Source organism: Dromiciops gliroides, chromosome 5 (genome assembly GCF_019393635.1).
Source record: "Dromiciops gliroides isolate mDroGli1 chromosome 5, mDroGli1.pri, whole genome shotgun sequence".
Lineage (NCBI taxonomy): Eukaryota > Metazoa > Chordata > Mammalia > Microbiotheria > Microbiotheriidae > Dromiciops > Dromiciops gliroides.
This window is the reverse complement of record NC_057865.1, coordinates 206,430,064-206,448,876: the sequence shown is the minus strand read 5'-3', so window position 1 is coordinate 206,448,876 and position 18,813 is coordinate 206,430,064. Positions and strand designations below refer to the sequence as shown.

The following is an 18,813-nucleotide window of genomic DNA, read 5'->3' as shown; positions in this document are numbered from 1 at the left end:
ATCACCTACCCAGCAAAACGGAGTATAATCTTTTAGGGAGAAAAATGGAACGTCAATGAAAAAGAGGACTTTCAGGCATTCATGAAGAAAAGACCTGAATGGAAATTTTGACTTTCAAATACAAAATCCTAGAGAAGCATAAAAATATAAACAGGAAAGATAAATCATGAGGGAGGTTAAAAGGTTAAACTGTTTACATTCCTACATGTGAAGATGATACCTCTAACTCATAAGAACTTTCTTAGTATTAGGGCAGTTGAAAGGAATAAATTTAAACAGAGGGCATAGGTAAGAATTGATTATTAAGGGATGATATATGTAAAGCATTTTTTATCTTTCTTTTGTTTTTTGTGGAGCAGTCAGGGTGGGGTGGCATGTCTAGGGTTGAGCAGCTGGTGAGTGACTTGTGTCTGAGGCCATATTTGGGCTCAGGTCCTCCTGTATCCAGGATGGGTTCTTTGTCCACTGTGTCACCTAGCTGCCCCATGATGACATCTTTAAAATTAAGGGGTGAGAGAATCACACTGAGAGAAAGGGAAAGAGATGTAGTGGAGTAAAGTATCTCATATAAAACAAGCAAGAAAAAGCTAATGGAGTGGATGGGAATGGGGGTGGGGGGGAGAGGGGAAGTGAATGAGCCTTACACTCATCAGAATTGGCTCAAGGAGGGAATAATATATACACTGAAGTGGGTATAGTAATATATTGTACCCTGAGGGAAAGTGGGAGGGGAAGGAGATGGCGGGGGGGAGAGGCAAAGGAAGGAAGGGCAGATTGGGGAGGGGTCAGTAACAAGCAAAACACTTTTGAGGAGGGATAGGGTGAAAGAAGATAGAAAATAGATTAAATATCAAGGGGAGGGAATAAGATGGAGGGTAATACAGTTCTATGAAGAAATTTGAAGCAGAGGCAGGAGCAATGTAAGATGAAAATGATGACAATGATGGTACTTACTTTGCTGGGCTATTGTGAAGAAAATTCTTTGTCAGGTATAAGGTACTATATAAATGTTAGCTATTATTGTTGTTGCAATAATCAACTTCATGGGTGTTTTGCAAGGAAATCTCCCTTTAAAGTACTATCTAAATGTAATTTACTATAAATTTTTTAAAAAGAGCAGGATGCTATCAGAAAAATCTGGAAAAACTTACATGAGCTGATGCAAAGTGAAATTACTGTATACAAAATAACAGCAATATTGTAAGATGATCTGCTGTGAATGACTTAGTTATTTTCAACAATGCAATGATCCAGGGGCAGCTAGGTGGCGCAGTGGATAGAGCACCGGCCCTGGAGTCAGGAGGACCTGAGTTCAAATCTGGCCTCAGACACTTAACACTTACTAGCTGTGTGACCCTGGGCAAGTCACTTAACCCCAATTGCCTCACAAAAAAAAGAAGAAAGAAAAATCGATGTTAAAATTTGTTTTTACATGTAAAGTGGGGAAACTTCTAAATAAATAAATAAATCTTTCAAAAAAAGAGAGATAACGGTAGGTAACATATACTATCAATAAGTTGAAGTGTATCTACATACAAAAAGGTCAGTATGTTGCAAAAAAGCCAACTTATTAAAACTCTGAGTAGTTTAATGAAATTACAACAATTTGAAACAATAGAAGTAGTTACTGATGCAGCCAGATGTTACTGTTAGTAAATTGTATCCAGTAGTGTTTTCTACATTTTGATGTGAAAATGTAGGGATATGTGTATTAATTATTGTTCTATTTTGCAATTATTATTATTACATTGTGTATAATTTTATTTATATATTAATGTTACTTTTGTTCATGCTCTATTTTTCTCCTTATTTAAAGTTAACTTGTTGAGGCAGCTAGGTGGCGCAGTGGATAAAGCACTGGCCCTGCATTCAGGAGGACCTGAGTTCAAATCCGGCCTCAGTCACTTGACACTTACTAACTGTGTGACCCTGGGCAAGTCACTTAACCCTCATTGCCCCACAAAAAAGAAAAGAAAAGAAGAAATAAAGTAACTTATCAAGTGGTACTTTGCATTATTATATCATATAATATTAATTATATTAATGTAATATTAAAATGAATTTGATATACCCATGAAAAAAACTTGAAGTACAGAAAAATGACAGCTTTTCCACTTTCAGCAAAGTTGTTGCTATTTGTATGTTAGTAAATATGTAGTATGTGGGTTGCCATTCATTCTAGTAACTTCAAATCAATGTTCAATATATTATATCTTGCTTTAGTTTCTTTCTATTTACTCTGTTTAATTACATAACAACTTATAGTGAAAAATGGAATAAAAAGAGGCAGCCTCACTTACCTTTTATCTAAGTGATGAATAGATAGTATAACACCTGAATTTAATTGAATTTGTTTTAAGGTCACCAGAACTGTGAACTCATGCTTATTTTGTAACTTCTGAAAAAATTGTTCAGCAGTAGCAATGGATGCTTTTACACTCCTTGAAGTATCTAAAAATAAAACAAAAAAATACTAAATATTTGCTAGAATCTGTCTTTATATTAGAACCCAATAAGTTTTTTTAATTTGCTAAATAATGATTTATACACAATAGTGACTGTATAAACATGTATTTTAATGAGACAGCAGGGTTCAAAGAACAATGAACATAAAAACCTCCAATTAAAAACTGATATATCACACCATATCTTATTTTCAAGAGCAACAAAATCTACTTGAACAGCTCAAAGATAAAATATTTTAACTCATGTAAAGGATTCAGCAGTCCTCATTTATCATAAGCTTGATGTTACCTTTCTGTTCTTAATTCAGAAAACTGGATTTAAAATAGTTCTATTTTGTACTTTGATTCCTTTAGCCAGAAGGCTTGCTTTAAAAAAAAAATTCAAGATGACTGAATTAGTCACTCTCACACTTTGGTGTTTCTGATTTTTTTAAAAGTATATGCGTAATGCTGATGAAATATGAAGATAAAATTATCTCTATATTTGTTGAATAAAACACATTCCAATATATATTTCCTTCTCCTATCTTTTGTTTGTTTGTTTGTTTTTGCGGGGCAATGGGGGTTAAGTGACTTGCCCAGAGTCACAGAGCTAGTGTCAAGTGTCTGAGGCCAGATTTGAACTCAGGTCCTCCTGAATCCAGGGCGATCATACCTAGAAGCATAATCTCTTGGCCAAGAAAGTTTTTAAAAAGAGACACAAAATCTCATCCAATATTCACACAGCCTTAGAACATTGAGATCCATGATGAAATACCCAGGTATGGTAATGAAGCTATATTAAGAGGCCAGGAGATACTGAGGAGGGAGGAATAGTCTTGGCTATCATCTACCCATGAAGAAAAATCTCCACATGGGCATATTTGAGAATACGGAAAGCTGACATATACTTGGAGGCAGTTACTTGGAATATTCAACTCCTCCCTTTTTCCCCAGGTGTAAACCTAAGTGAAAAGGAGAATTTTCTAATCACTGTAAAATTCTCCTTTTTATGTTGTTGCTCAGTCATTAAGTTGTGTTTAACTCTTCATGTCCCTGTTGACCATAGCACACCTTTTCTTGGCAAAGATATTAAAATGGTTTGTCATTTCCTTCCCCAGTGAATTAAAGCAAACAGAGGTAAATGACTGCCTAGGATCACAGAGCTAGTATGTGTCTGAGGCCAAATTTGAACTCAAGTCTTCCTATCCACTGAACCACCTAGACAGCTCTTTCCATAGTTAAGAAGTATTCACTCCCCAAGAATAGCAAAGAGAATAAATCAAAGACATAAACAAAATCTTGAAAAGAAAAAAGTATATATTCACAAACAATTGAAAGCCTACCACTTTAATCATTCAGAAATGTATAATAATAGCAAATACCACCTTAAATTCTCATCATATTTTGTCCTTTTACAGCACCATTAAATAAATAGTGGTCATCATCACTGTGTCCATTTTCAACCAAAGGATAAATAGAATGAAAGAGAAGTTGGATGATTTATGTAAAATCATATAGCAAGTTAGGAAACTGGAATTAGATCTCAGATCTCATGATACACATACAGCATTCTTTCTATTACATGTTACTGCACTGATCTCTGCCCTATTTATATTGCATATTTTGTGCATCCTTAACTGCCACTATTCATTATTTGTCAGATCCTGAATCTGAGGACCTTCTGGGCTAATTAAATAATACTTATGGCCATAAGTCTGTGCTTCTAATTTACTTTGAAGGTGGGCTTTTAAAAAATTTAAATCAATGTGACCTGGAACTATTTTCTTTTTAATTAACAGAAAAAATTTATGTCTTATCAATGAGGGACACCATGAAGCTTTTGGAAAAATCAAATCACCCATTTAATACTGCATGTGATTTTTTAAAAATTAGTTTAGTAAAATTAGAAATTGCATTTTTTTAAGTGAGGCAATTGGGGTTAAGTGACTTGCCTGGAGTCACACAGCTAGTAAGTGTTAAGTGTCTGAGGCTGGATTTGAACTCAGGCACTCCTGACTTCAGGGCCAGTGCTCTATCCACTGTGCCACCTAGCTGCCCCAGAAATTGCATTTTTAAATAGTTTAATCTACTTTAAATAAATGCTTTATTACTCACATAATCATTTATATAAAACTAATCAGTAATATGTTAATCAATTAATGAATGATGAAGGGAAGGGAATCAATATTTATGTAGTACCCACTTTGTGCCAGGCACTATGCTAAGTGCTTTAGATTTTGGAGCTTGTTAGATGCTCAGAATAGTCCTGCAAAGTAGGTGCTATTGTTATTCCCACTTTCATTGTTGTTCTTCATTTGTTCAGTCATGTCTGCCTCTTTATGGCCCAATGGACCACAGCATGCCAGGCTATTCTATACTCTACTAGCTCTCTAAGTCTGTCCAAGCCCCAGTAGCATTGTCTCCATGACAATATCTATCCATCTCATCCTCTTCCATTTTCTTTTCCTTTTGCTTTCAATCATTCCCCACATCAGGGTCTTTTCCAATGGGTCCTGTCTTCTCATCATGTTGCCAAAATATTTAAGCTTCAGCTTCAGTGTTTGTCCTTTGAATGAGTATTAACTGATTTGATCTCCTTGCTGTCCAAGGGAGACTCAAAAGTCTTCTCCAGAACCATAATTCAAAAATGTCAATTCTGCAGCACTGAGCTTTCCTTATAATCCAGCTCTCACAAGCATACATTAGTACTGGAAAAGCCATAGCTTTGATTATATAAATGTTTGTCAGCGAGGTGATGTTTCTGCTAAAAATCAAAGTATGCTGTCTAGATTTGCCATAGCTTTCCTTCTAAGGAGCAAGCACTTTTTAATTTCATGGGTATAGTTACTGTCTGCAGTGATCTTTGAACCCCAAATATAAAATCTGACATTGCTTCCATTTCTTCTCCCTTTATTTGCAAGGAAATGATGGAACTAGATGCCATGATCTCCTTTTTTAATGTCTGCTGTGGTCAGCTTTTGCACCCTCTTCTTTCACCCTCATCAAACAACTTTTTAATTCAATTCTTCACTTTCTGCTGTCAGAATGGTATCATGATATTATTGTTATTTCTCTGGTAACCATAATTCTGGCTTTTAATCTACTCATAAAATACTACCTTAATATCTCTATTTTAAAGAGATCTCTTGTCTTTCCCTGTCAATTTTTCTCCTATTTCTTTGTATTGCTCCTTCAAGCAAAGCTTAGTTCTCTGTGTTATTCTCTGGAATTCTACATTCAGTTGGATATATTTTTCCCTTTCTCCTTTGCCTTTTTTTTTTAGTGAGGCAATTGGGGTTAAGTGACTTGCCCAGGGTCACACAGCTAGTAAGTGTTAAGTGTCTGAGGCTGGATTTGAACCCAGGTACTCCTGACTCCAGGGCCGGTGCTCTATCCACTGTGCCACCTAGCTGCCCCCCTCCTTTGCCTTTTACTTTCCTTCTTTTCTTAGCTATTTGACCTCATTTCAGGCTGGGCACTGGATCCACTATGCCTCCTAGATGCCCTCTAAGTATTACTATTTTCTCATTTTGTACATAGCAGACACTGAGGCAAAAATAATTTAAGTTATTTGGCCAGGATCATATAGCTCACAAGTGTCTAACAACAATTTTGTTTTCTTGCGCTACTTTTTCTTTGGGATGTTATTTGTTGTTGCCTCCTGAACAATATTTTGAGCCTCTGTCCATAGTTCTTCAAGCACTATAGCAAACTATTACTTCAGGCACTCTACCAAATCTAATCCCTTAAACCACTCATCAACTTCACTTCATAAGGGATGTCATTTAAGTCATGCCTGTATGGTCTGATGGTTTTCCTGTTTTCTTCAATTGAATAAAAATTTTGCAATAAGAAGCTCATGGTTTGAATCGCAGTCACCTCCAGGTCTTGTTTTAACTGACTATATGGAGCTTCTCCATCTTTGGTTGCAACGTATATAATCAATCTGATTTTGTTATTGATCATATGGTAATGTCTATGTGTGGAGTCATATCTTGGCTGGTTGAAAAAGAGTGTTTGCTATGACCAGTGAGTTATCTTGACAAAACTCTATTTATTTCTTCCCTGCTTCATTTTGTACTCAGGACAAATGCCTCTTATTGCCGATTAACTTTTGATTTCCTATTTTAGCATTCCAATCCCCTACAATCAAAGTGACATCTTTTTTGATATTATTCCTAGAAGATGTACATCTTCATAGAATTGAGCAACTTTGGCCTCTTTGGCATCAGTGCTTAGAGCATAAACTTGTAATGCTGTGAGGTTGAACTGTTTGCCTTGAATTTAAACAGATATCATTCTGTCATTTTTGAGATTATGCCCTAATACTGCCTTTCTCACCCTTTTATTGACTATGAGGGTTACTCTATTTCTTTTAAGGGATTCTTGCCTACAGCAGTATATATAATGATTATCTGAATTATCCATTTTGAAATGGATAGGAATGGATGAATTTAATTTTAGTTCACTGATAGGGTATATGGGGTGTTCATGGAGGACTACCACCTTTGGTGTGAGGGCTTGCCAATACTTTTTCAGGGATGCTCATCCACCTTTGGTGTCTACCTTTCACCCAACTCTCACCAGTGGCTCCAAGAAGCTGTAGCATTTGCAGTGGCCACACCCTGGTAAACCACCCCAGCAGACAGGCTAAACCAGGTTTGGGATACATGACAGGCCTCAAACCCATCAGGGAGTTGGGGGGCAGGGTGTCTTTTCCAATCATGTGAATATTTCCCCCAGGGAATGGACAGAGGAGAACAATTTGTTCCCACATCCTTGAAAGCAGCTGAAGCATAAACAGTGGAGTGTTTAGAGCTTAGTCAGAGATCAAGGAGGACCAATTGCATCATGGGGTAATATCTTGATTTATGGGTAAATTGGATTTTAGTGAAGCAGAGTTGCACAAAGGCATCAGTCTCACTTTCCCTTCCAGAGTCATTAAAGTCCAAAGGCAAAACAAAAGTCATAACAGCTGGTGATAGCCCACAATGTAGTTTATGACCTTGGCAAAAGATTGAGTGCTAGACTTAAAGTCAAGAAGATCTGAGTTCAAATGTGACCACAGACACTTGTGAGCTATATGATCGTGGCCAAATAACTTAAATTATTTTTGCCTCAGTGTCTGCTATATACAAAATGAGGAAGTAGTAACACTTAGAGGGCATCTAGGAGGCATAGTGGATCCAGTGCCCAGCCTGAAATCAGGAAAATCTGAGGTCAAATCTGGAGTTAGGATGGGGGGCAGAGCCAAGATGGCGGAGAGGAAGCAGCAAGCTGCCTGAGCTCTCCTTCTGTTCCCTCAAAAAAAACATTAAATCAAGCCTCTGGACGGATTCTGAAACTACAGAACTTGCAAAGGGACAGAGAGACACAGTCTTCCAATCAGAGATCATTTAGAAGACTTCAGGAAAAGGTCGGTCTGACTCGGGCAAAAGGGAGGCCCAGCTCAGGGCAGCAACCCAGCACCGAGGGGGTCAGGGCAAGTCAGCAGGAGCTGCAGGCCACAGCCGAACAACTGAGGCCCCTGGAACCTGGCTGAAAAATCTGGTGGCCAAGAAGGACAGTGGAAAAACCTATCTGCACCGGCCGGGAGGGCCACGAACAGGGCAGGTGGGATCGGGCACTGGGATCGGGCGCCTGGCTGGCCGAGCGCACTCAGACAGGAAGTGCAGTGGGGCAAACTGCACACAATATAAAGGCCTCAGAGTAAAAAGCTGGTCACACAGCACCTATACCCCTGCACAAGAAACCCAAAACAGCAACCCTGGTGCCCCCAGAGCAGAACTCAACTCAACTTAAAAAATAAATAAATAAGCTGCAATAATGAGTAAGAAGCAAAAAAGAGCCCTCTCCATTGAGAGCTTCTGTATCAATAGGGAAGAAGCCAATGCAAACTCAGATGAGGACAATACCCTCAAATTGCCTACATGTGAAGCCTCCCGAGGGAAGGTGAATTGATCTCAGGAACAAAAAGCCTTCCTGGAAAAGCTCAAAAAAGATTTTAAAAATCAATTGAGAGAGGTAGAAGAAAAAATGGGGAGAGAAATGAAAGCAAAACAAGAAAACTATGAAAAAAGAATCAGCAGCTTGGAAAAGGAAGCACAAAGATTGATGGGCCAAATGGAAAAAAAAGTGCATAATTTCACTGAAGAAAACAATACCTTAAAAAATTCAGTTGGCCAAATGGAAAAAAAGGTGCATAATCTCATTGAAGAAAACAATGCCTTAAAAAAATTCATCTGGTCAAAAGGAAAAAAAGGTGCATAATCTCATTGAAGAAAACAATGCCTTAAAAAATTCATTTGGCCAAATAGAAAAAAAGGTGCATAATCTCACTGAAGAAAACAATGCCTTAAAAATTAAAATTGGACAGCTGGAAGATAAGGAATCCATAAGACACTGGGAATCAGTCAAGCAGAATCAAAAGAATGAAAAAATAGAAGAAAATGTGAAATACCTCATTGGAAACACAACTGATCTGGAAAACAGGTCCAGGAGAGACAATCTGAGAATCATTGGACTGCCTGAAAACCATGATCAGAAAAAGAGTCTAGACACCATATTCCAGGAAATTATTAAGGAGAACTGCCCTGATATCATAGAATCAGAGGATAAAATTATCATTGAAAGAATCCACCGATCACCTCCTGAAAGAGACCCCAAAAGGAAAACTCCAAGGAATATTGTAGCCAAATTCCAGAATTATCAGGTGAAGGAGAAAATACACCAAGCAGCCAGAAAGAAGCAATTTAAATATCATGGAGCCACAGTCAGGATTGCTCAGGACCTGGCAGCTTCAACATTAAAGGACTGCAAGGCTTAGAATATGATATTCCAGAAGGCAAAGGAGCTTGGATTGCAGCCAAGAATCTATTACCCAGCAAAAATGTGCATTTACTTTCAGGGGAAAAGATGGACATATAATGACATTGGGGACTTTCAATCTTTCCTGATGAAAAGACCAGAACTGAATAGAAAATTTGATCTCAACATACAAGACTCAAGAGAAGTTTAAAAAGGTAAACAGAGGGGGGAAAAAGGTTACCCTATTAGGTTAAACTGTTTATATCCATACACAGGAAGATAATACTCATAACTCTTAAGAATTGTAAATGTATTTGGGCAGAGAGAAGGATTTTACACAGAGGGTATAAATATAAATTGTCTTTGAGGTGATGATATAAAAAAAAATTAAGGGGTTAAAAAGGGAATCTATGGGGAGGAGAGGAAAGGGGAATGGGATGAATTATATCATATGAAGAGGTGAAAAAAAACCCTATTACAATAGAGGGAAAGAAAGGGGGGGTGAACATTGTTTCAACCCTATTCTTATTAGATTTGATTCAAAGAGGGAATAACATATACATTCATTGGGATAAAGAAACTTAACTCATTCTTTTGTTTGTTTGTTTTTTTAGTGAGGCAATTGGGGTTAAGTGAATTGCCCAGAGTCACACAGCTAGTAAGTGTTAAGTGGCTGAGGCCGGATTTGAACTCCAGGGCCAGTGCTCTATTCACTGCACCACCTAGCTGCCCCTTGACTCATTCTTTAGGGAAGCAAAAGGGGAAGGGAAAGGGAGGGACTGATAGAAGGGAGGACAAAAGCAAGGGAGAAAAGGGTAAAGAAAAGAGAGGGGGGTGATAAAAAGGGAGGGCAGATTGGGGGAGGCAGGGGTAAGAAGTAAAATGTTGATGAGGAGGAATAGGGTGAAAGAAGGGGGGAAAAGTACAAAGGGGGTAAATAGAATGGAGGGGAATAGACAGTCAGTAATAATAACTGTGAATGTGGATGGGATGAACTCTGCTATAAAACAGAAGCGAATTGCAGAGTGGATTAAAAACCAGAATCCTACAATATGCTTTTTAAAAGAAACACATTTGAAGCAGAGAGATACACACAGAGTAAAGGTAAAAGACTGGAGCAGAATATATTATGCTCCAGCTAAAGTAAAAAAAGCAGGGGAAGCAATCCTTATCTCAGACAAAGCACAGGCAAAAATAGATCTCATTAAAAGAGATAAGGAAGGAAATTACATCTTGCTTAAAGGTACTATAGATAATGAAGTAATATCAATATTGAATATGTATGCGCCAAGTGGTATAGCATCCAAGTTCTTAAAGGAGAAGTTAAATGAGTTACAAGAGGAATTAGACAGTAATACTATAATAGTGGGGGATCTGAATCTCCCCCTCTCAGAATTAGATAAATCTAGCCAAAAAATAAATAAGAAAGAAGTGAAAGAGGTGAATAGATTACTAGAAAAGTTAGACATGATAGATGTCTGGAGAAAACTGAATGGAGATAGAAAGGAATATACCTTCTTCTCAGCAGTACATGGCACATTTTCAAAAACTGACCATGTATTAGGGCACAAAAACATCATAGTTAAATGTAGAAAGGCAGAAATAGTAAATGCATCCTTTTCAGATCATGCTGCAATAAAAATTACATGTAAGAAAGAGCCAGGGAAAAGTAGAATGAAAATCAATTGGAAACTAAATAATTTCATTCTAAAGAATGAATGGGCCAAACAAGAAATCATAGAAACAATCAATAACTATATCCAAGAAAATGACAATAATGAAACAACATCCCAAAATCTATGGGATGCAGCCAAAGCAGTGCTTAGGGGAAAATTTATAGCTCTAAATGCTTACATGAATAAAAAAGAGAAAGAGGAGATTAATGAATTGGGCATGCAACTTAAAAAGCTAGAAAAAGAACAAATTAGAAATCCCCAATTAGATACTAAATTAGAGATCCTAAAAATCAAAGGAGAAATTAATGAGATTGAAAGCAAAAAAAACTATAGAATTAATCCATAAAACTAAGAGCTGGTTTTATGAAAAAACCAATAAAATAGATAAAATACAGGTTAATTTGACTAAAAAAAAGAAAGAAGAAAACCAAATTACTAGTATCAAAAATGAAAAAGGTGATGTTACCACCAATGAAGTGGAAATTAAATCAATAATTAGGAATTATTTTGCCCAACTGTATGCCAATAAATTTGACAATCTAAATGAAATGGATGAACATTTACAAAAATACAAACTGCCCAGGTTAAATGAAGAAGAAATAAAATCCTTAAATAAACCCATATTAGAAAAAGAAATTGAACAAGACATTAATGAACTCCCTAAGAAAAAATCCCCAGGGCCAGATGGGTTTACAGGTGAATTCTACAAAACATTGAAAGAACAATTAATTCCAATATTATACAAATTATTTGGAAAAATAGGTGAAGAAGGAGTTCTACCATATTCATTTTATGACACAAATATGGTGGTGATACCAAAACCAGGCAAAGCAAAAACAGAGAAAGAAAATTATAGACCAATCTCCCTAATGAATATTGATGCTAAAATCTGAAGATAAGATATTAGCAAGGAGATTACAGCAAGTGATCACCAGGATAATACACTATGACCAGGTGGGATTTATACCAGGAATGCAGGGCTGGTTCAACATTAGGAAAACTATTAACATAATCAACCACATCAATAAGAAAACCAACCAAAATCATATGATTATCTCAATAGATGCAGAGAAAGCTTTTGACAAAATACAACACCCATTCCTAATAAAAACACTGGAGAGTTTAGGAATAGGGGGAGCTTTCCTTAAAATAATAAACAGTATCTACCTAAAGCCATCAGCAAGTATTATATGCAATGGAGATAAATTAGAGGCCTTCCCAATAAGATCAGGGGTGAAACAGGGATGTCCATTATCACCCCTATTATTTAATATTGTCCTGGAAATGTTAGCTTTAGCAATTAGAGAAGAGAAAGGAATTAAAGGAATTAGAATAGGCAAGGAGGAAACAAAACTATCACTCTTTGCAGATGATATGATGGTATACTTAGAGAATCCTAGAGAATCAACTCAAAAATTACTTGAAACAATTAACAACTTTAGCAAAGTAGCAGGATATAAAATAAATCCACATAAATCATCAGCATTTCTATACATGACCAACAAAGTCCAGTAGCAAGAGGTGGAAAGAGAAATTCCATTTAAAGTAACTGTAGATAATATAAAATACTTGGGAGTCTACTTGCCAAGACAAACCCAGGAACTCTATGAACACAACTACCAAACACTTTTCACACAAATCAAATCAGATCTAAATAATTGGAAAGATATCAATTGCTTCATGGATAGGCAGAGCTAATATAGTAAAAATGACAATACTGCCTAAATTAATTTACTTATTCAGTGCCATACCAATCAGACTACCTAAAAATTATTTTATAGAGCTAGAAAAAATAATAACAAAATTCATCTGGAAAAACAAAAAATCAAGAATATCCAGGGAAATAATGAAAAAAAATTCACAGGAAGGTGGGTTAGCAGTACCAAACCTGGAGCTCTACTATAAAGCGGCAGTCATCAAAACTATCTGGTACTGTCTAAAAAATAGAGTGGTAGATCAATGGAATAGGCTAGGCTCAGGAAATGCAGTAGTAAATGACACTAGTAATGTAGTGTTTGATAAACCCAAAGACTCCAGCTTCTGGGATAGGAACTCAGTATTTAACAAAAACTGCTGGGAAAACTGGAAGATAGTATGGCAGAAATTAGGCATAGACCAACATCTTACACCTTATACTAAAATAAGGTCAAAATGGATACACAATTTAGACATAAGAGGTGATACCATACGTAAATTAGGAGAGAAAGGAATAGTCTACCTATCAGATCTTTGGAAAGGAAAACAGTTTTTGACCAAACAAGAGATAGAGTATATTATAAAATGCAAAGTGGATGATTTTGATTACATTAAATTAAAAAAATTTTGTGCAAACAGAAGCAATGCATCCAAAATTAGAAGGGAGGCAGAAAGCTGGGAAACAATTTTTGAGGCCAGTACTTCTGATAAAGGCCTCATCTCTAAATATATAGGGAACTAAATCAAATTTATAAGAACCCAAGTCATTCCCCAATTGAGAAATGGTCAAAGGATATGAACAGGCAGTTTTCTGATGAAGAAACCAAAGCTATCTATTGCCATATGAAAAAATGCTCTAAATCACTATTGATTAGAGAGATGCAAATTAAAACAACTCTGAGGTACCACCTGACACCTATCAAATTAGCTAAAATGACAAAAAAGGAAAATAATAAATGTTGGAGAAGCTGTGGGAAAATTGAAACACTAATCCATTGTTGGTGGAGCTGTGAACTGATCCAACCAATCTGGAGAGCAATTTGGAATTATGCCCAAAGGGCGATAAAGCTGTGCATACCCTTTGACCCAGCAATACCACTTTTGGGTCTTTTTCCCAAAGAGATCATGGAAGGGGGAAAGGGACCCACATGTACAAAAATATTTATAGCTGCTCTCTTTGTGGTGGCAAGGAATTGGAAGTTGAGGGGGTGCCCATCAATTGGGGAATGGCTGGACAAGTTGTGGTATATGAATGTAATGGAATACTATTGTGCTGTAAGAAATGATGAGCAGGAGGAGTTCAGAGAAACCTGGAGGGTCTTGCGTGAGCTGATGATGAGTGAGATGAGCAGAACCAGAAGAACATTGGACACAGTATACTCAACATTGAGTGTTGATCTACTGTGATGGACTATATTCTTCTCACCAATGCAATGGTACAGAAGAGTTCCAGGGGACTCATGATGGAAGAGGATCTCCAAATCCAGGAAAAAAAAAAAGAACCGCGGAGTATAGATGCTGAATGAACCATACTATTTCTTTTGTTTTTGGTGCTGTTGTTTTTTTCTATTTTGAGGTTTTTCATCAGTGCTCTGATTTTTTCTCTTATAACATGACTAATGCAGAAATAGGATTAATGTTATTATGTGTATATATGTATATATATGTGTATATGTATGTGTGTGTGTGTGTGTGTGTGTGTGTGTGTGTATATAAATAACCTATATCAGATTACCTGCTGTCTAGGGGAGGGGAAGGGAAGGGAGGCAGGGAGAAAAATCTGAAATTGTAAAGCTTGTATAAACAAAAGATGAGAACTATCTTTACATGTAATGGGAAAAAAATAAAATACTTTATTAATTAAAAAAAAAAGTAAAAAAAAAATCTGGAGTTAATCTGGAGTTAGACACTTACTAGTTTTGTGACCCTGAGCAAATTATTTAACCCTATCTGCTTCAGTTTTTTTTTTTTTTTAAAGAAGGCAACTTGGGTTTTTTTTGTTTGTTTGTTTATTTTTTAGTGAGGCAATTGGGGTTAAGTGACTTGCCCAGGGTCACACAGCTAGTAAGTGTCAAGTGTCTGAGGCCAGATTTGAACTCAGGTCCTCCTGACTCCAGGGCCGGTGCTCTATCCACTGCACCACCTAGCTGCCCCAACTCTGCTTCAGTTTTTCATCTGTAAAATGAGGTGGAGAAAAAAATGGCAAACTACTCCAGTATCTTTGCCATGAAAACCCCAAAAGGGGCCATGAAGAGTCAGACATAACTGAAAAATTATTAAACAATAAAAAACATTATCTCTGGGGCAGCTAGGTGGTGCAGTGGATAGAGCACCGGCCCTGGAGTCAGGAGGACCTGAGTTCAAATCCAGCCTCAGACACTTAACACTTACTAGCTGTGTGACCCTGGGCAAGTCACTTAACCCCAATTGCCTCACTAAAGTAAAAAAAAATAAATTAAAAAAAATAAAACATTACCTCCTAGGCTTGTTGAAGAGTAAAATGAGATAATATTTGTAAAGTAGATTTGTAAAGTAGATCATAATTTGCAGATCACAAATCCCACTATAAATGATACCTATTATTATGAAAATAGATTAAGCAAAAATAATTGAAAATACAATGTGCTATTTTTACAAAGGAAGAGGAACCAAAAAACCCTAATTTTAAAAAATTATAAGCAAATGGACAAATATATAACCCCAGTGCTCATAAATGTGAATGGACTAAATAATCTAATGATAAAAGGGAGATTGAATAAGGTAACAAAACTATGCAATGTATAAAATACAAGAAAAACACCTATTAAGCAAAGATATAAAAAAATACAAACAGAATAAAATTTAGGGACTGGAGTAAAATTTACTATGCATTAGATGAATCCAAAAAAGCAGAATCCAAGAAAACAGGAATCATAATCATACCATCAGAGAGGGGGGGAAATCACGATATAGACATAAACAAAGAAACTACATCATGCTGAAAGGAAGCATAGAAAACAAACTAATATCAACATTAAATGTATATGCTCAAAATGTCATTTATGGTTCTAAATTCATTAAAGAAAACAATAACAATATAAGAAGACAGTAATAAAATAGTGTCAGGAGACTTTTATGTAGTTCTCTCGGTTCTGGATGAATTTTACAAAAAAAACCCAAAATCAAAAATATATAATTGCACAAATTTCTGGAGAAATTACATCTAAAAGATTTGTTCTAAATTGGACTGGAATCCAAATTCCTCAGTACCAACTGAAATTTTAGAAAAATTAATCATGTTTTAGAGTACAAAAATATTGTAAATAATGTTTTATAAAAAGCAGTGATAAACATATCCTTTACACACTTGAGTTCAAATCTGGCCTCAGACACTTACTAGCTGTGTAACTCTGGGCAACTCACTTAACCCTTCTTATCTCAGTTTCCTCATCTGAAAATAAGCTGGAAAAGGAAATGGCAAACCACTCCAGTATCTTTGCCAAAGACAAAAAACAAAAATAAATGGGGTCTCAAAGAGTCAGCTATGACAGGAAACAACTAAAGAACAAAATTACAAACTGTCATATGTAATATTATGATAATATAATAAAACAGTAAAACATTAATCAGTTCAAGAAGTACAAATAAAAGCTTTTAAAAAGGTTTACAGAACCTTATACACACACACACACACATATATATATATATACCTAAAAATATCTTTAACTAAGCTAATCAGAGAGAGAGAGAGAGAGAGAGAGAGAGAGAGAGAGAGATGGAGGAAGGAAGGAAGGAAGGAAAAAAGAAAGAGAAAGAAGAAAAGAGAAAGTGAGAAAGAATTATTATTTACAAAATTCTAAAGATGGTAATCAAATAGAGCTCTTAATTTAACTTTAGAAAATAAAACAGAACTAACCATAATGAAGTTTCTAAAGAAAAATACACATAGTTCAGATGGATTCAGAGAATTCTATCAAACTTGTTACATAAATGATTCTAAAAACTTCAGAAAGAAAACAGTCTACTAGACTCTTTTTCTGAGACATAGTTCCATACCAGAGAAGTCTAAGTTACAGAAGGAGAACCACAGGCCAACTGATACTGATATTAAGGATATCTTGATATAAGGGTTATTGATATTAAGGAATATCAGTTGAAAAGTCTAAATAAAATCTCTTTAAATAAACTACAGAAATTCATCTAAGAAATCATTCATTATGACCAGTGTGGACTTATACCATAGACACATAAATGGTTCAAAACCAGAAATGATTAAAATAATTGTGTTAAAAACAAAAAACTTACAAAACCACATGGTTATCTCAATATATACATTAAAAGTCTTTTAAAAAGCGCAGTATTCACTTATGCTAAAAACTCTATAAAATATAGACTTACTATATAAATAATATAAAATATAGACTTTCTGATATAATAAAAGTATCTATCTAAAACCCAAAGCAAACATCATATGCAGTGAGGAAAAACTAGAAATAAATACAGATGTAGAAAAAGGATGCCTATTCTCCCAACTACTATTTGACATTGTTATGGAAATACTAGCAATAAGACTAGAAAAGAAGTTAAAAGAACAAAGATAAACAAAAATAGATAATACTGTGTCTATTTGCTATCACATAAAGGTTTATTTAGAAAATACTGAGGAATCAATTAAGATACTAATGAAGACTAATAGCTTAAGCAAAATTTCAGGTTACAAAATAAACCCTCAATATGCAACAGCATTTTATATAATAAAAACAAAATTATTAAAATCAATTAATAAAAAACAAAATTAATTAAAATTATTAATAACAAATTTCAAGGGACAATAATTAGATTCCATACAACTATAAAATATATAAATATCTGGGGATCAGTCTAACAAAGCACACACAGTACTGGCACATATTCAATTACAAAGTGCTCATCAAAGAAATAAAGAACAATTTAAATAGAGAACTATTCAGTCCACATGGGTGAGCCGTGCCAGTATAATTAAAAAAAAACAAACACTACAAAACAACCTAATTTAATTTATAGTTTTAATGCTATGTCATTCAAACAATCAAAGGGGCACTTTAGAGAACATGATGAAATAAAATTCATTTGGAGAAAGGCAAGATCTAGAATATCAAGGGGAAAGGTGTGTGTGTGTGTGTGTGTGTGTGTGTGTGTGAGGGGGGGGGGGAGGAGGGGAAATGTAAGGATGAAAAGGGAATACCACTTCCAGCTCTCAAAATATATTATAAAGCATCAACAGTCATCAAAAAATATTCTGGAAATCAAAGCTATTTATAGCTTTTTAAAATTTTTTATTTATATCTATAAAAATGCTTTAAATCACTATTGATTAGACAAATAATTTAAAAACAATTCTGAGATACCACCTCACCCCTATCAAATTGACTAATATGACAGAGAAGGAAAATGACAAATGTTGGAGAGGATGTGTGAACATTAGGACCCTAATGGATTGTTGGTGAAGTTGTGAACTGATATAACCATTCTGGAGATCAATTTGAAAGTGTGAGAAAAGGACTATAAAATAATGCATACTCTTTAATTCAGCAATACCACTATTAGGTCAATATTCCAAAGAGTTGTTTTTTGTTTTTTGTTTTGTTTTTTAAGGAAAAGGACCTATATGTATCAAAAATATTTATGGCAGCTCCTTTTATAGTGGCAAAGAATTGGAAATTGAAGGAATGCCCAACAATTGGGGAATGGCTGGATGAGTCATAGTATATGATTGTGGTGGAATTCTAATGTGTTATAAAAAATGATTAGCAGGATGCTTTCATAAAAAACTGGAAAGACTTACCTAAACTTATACAAAGTGAAGTGAGTATTATTGTACACAATAAGAGCAATACTGTGAGATGATCAACTGTGAATGACTTAGCTATTCTTAGCAATACAAAGATCCAAAACAGTTCCAAAGGACTTATAATGACTTATGATAAAAATGCTATCCACCTTCAGAGAAAGAACTGATGGAGTCTGAATGCAGACATATTGATAGAGAAATCTACACTTTAGACTTTAAAATTTTATTTTATTTTTGCCTAAATAATTTCTGCTCTTGAACCAGGAGAACATCGTACACAGTAACAGCAACGTTGTGTGATGAACAATGGGGATAGACTTGGCTCTTCTCAGCAGTGCAACAATCCAAAACAGTTTCAAAGAACTCATGATAGAAAATA

The 18,813-nt window shown here is 35.4% G+C and overlaps 1 protein-coding gene across 2 annotated transcripts in view; it reads right to left on the bottom strand.

Annotated features, from left to right (window-relative positions):
• Positions 1 to 18,813, bottom strand: part of NELL2 (neural EGFL like 2) — a 280,513-nt gene that overhangs the window by 189,718 nt on the left and 71,982 nt on the right. For both annotated transcript variants that reach the window (XM_043969238.1, XM_043969237.1), the window contains exon 4: positions 2,301 to 2,451. In XM_043969238.1, the coding sequence (XP_043825173.1) occupies positions 2,301 to 2,451 (151 nt within the window). The remainder of the gene's footprint in view (positions 1 to 2,300; positions 2,452 to 18,813) is intronic.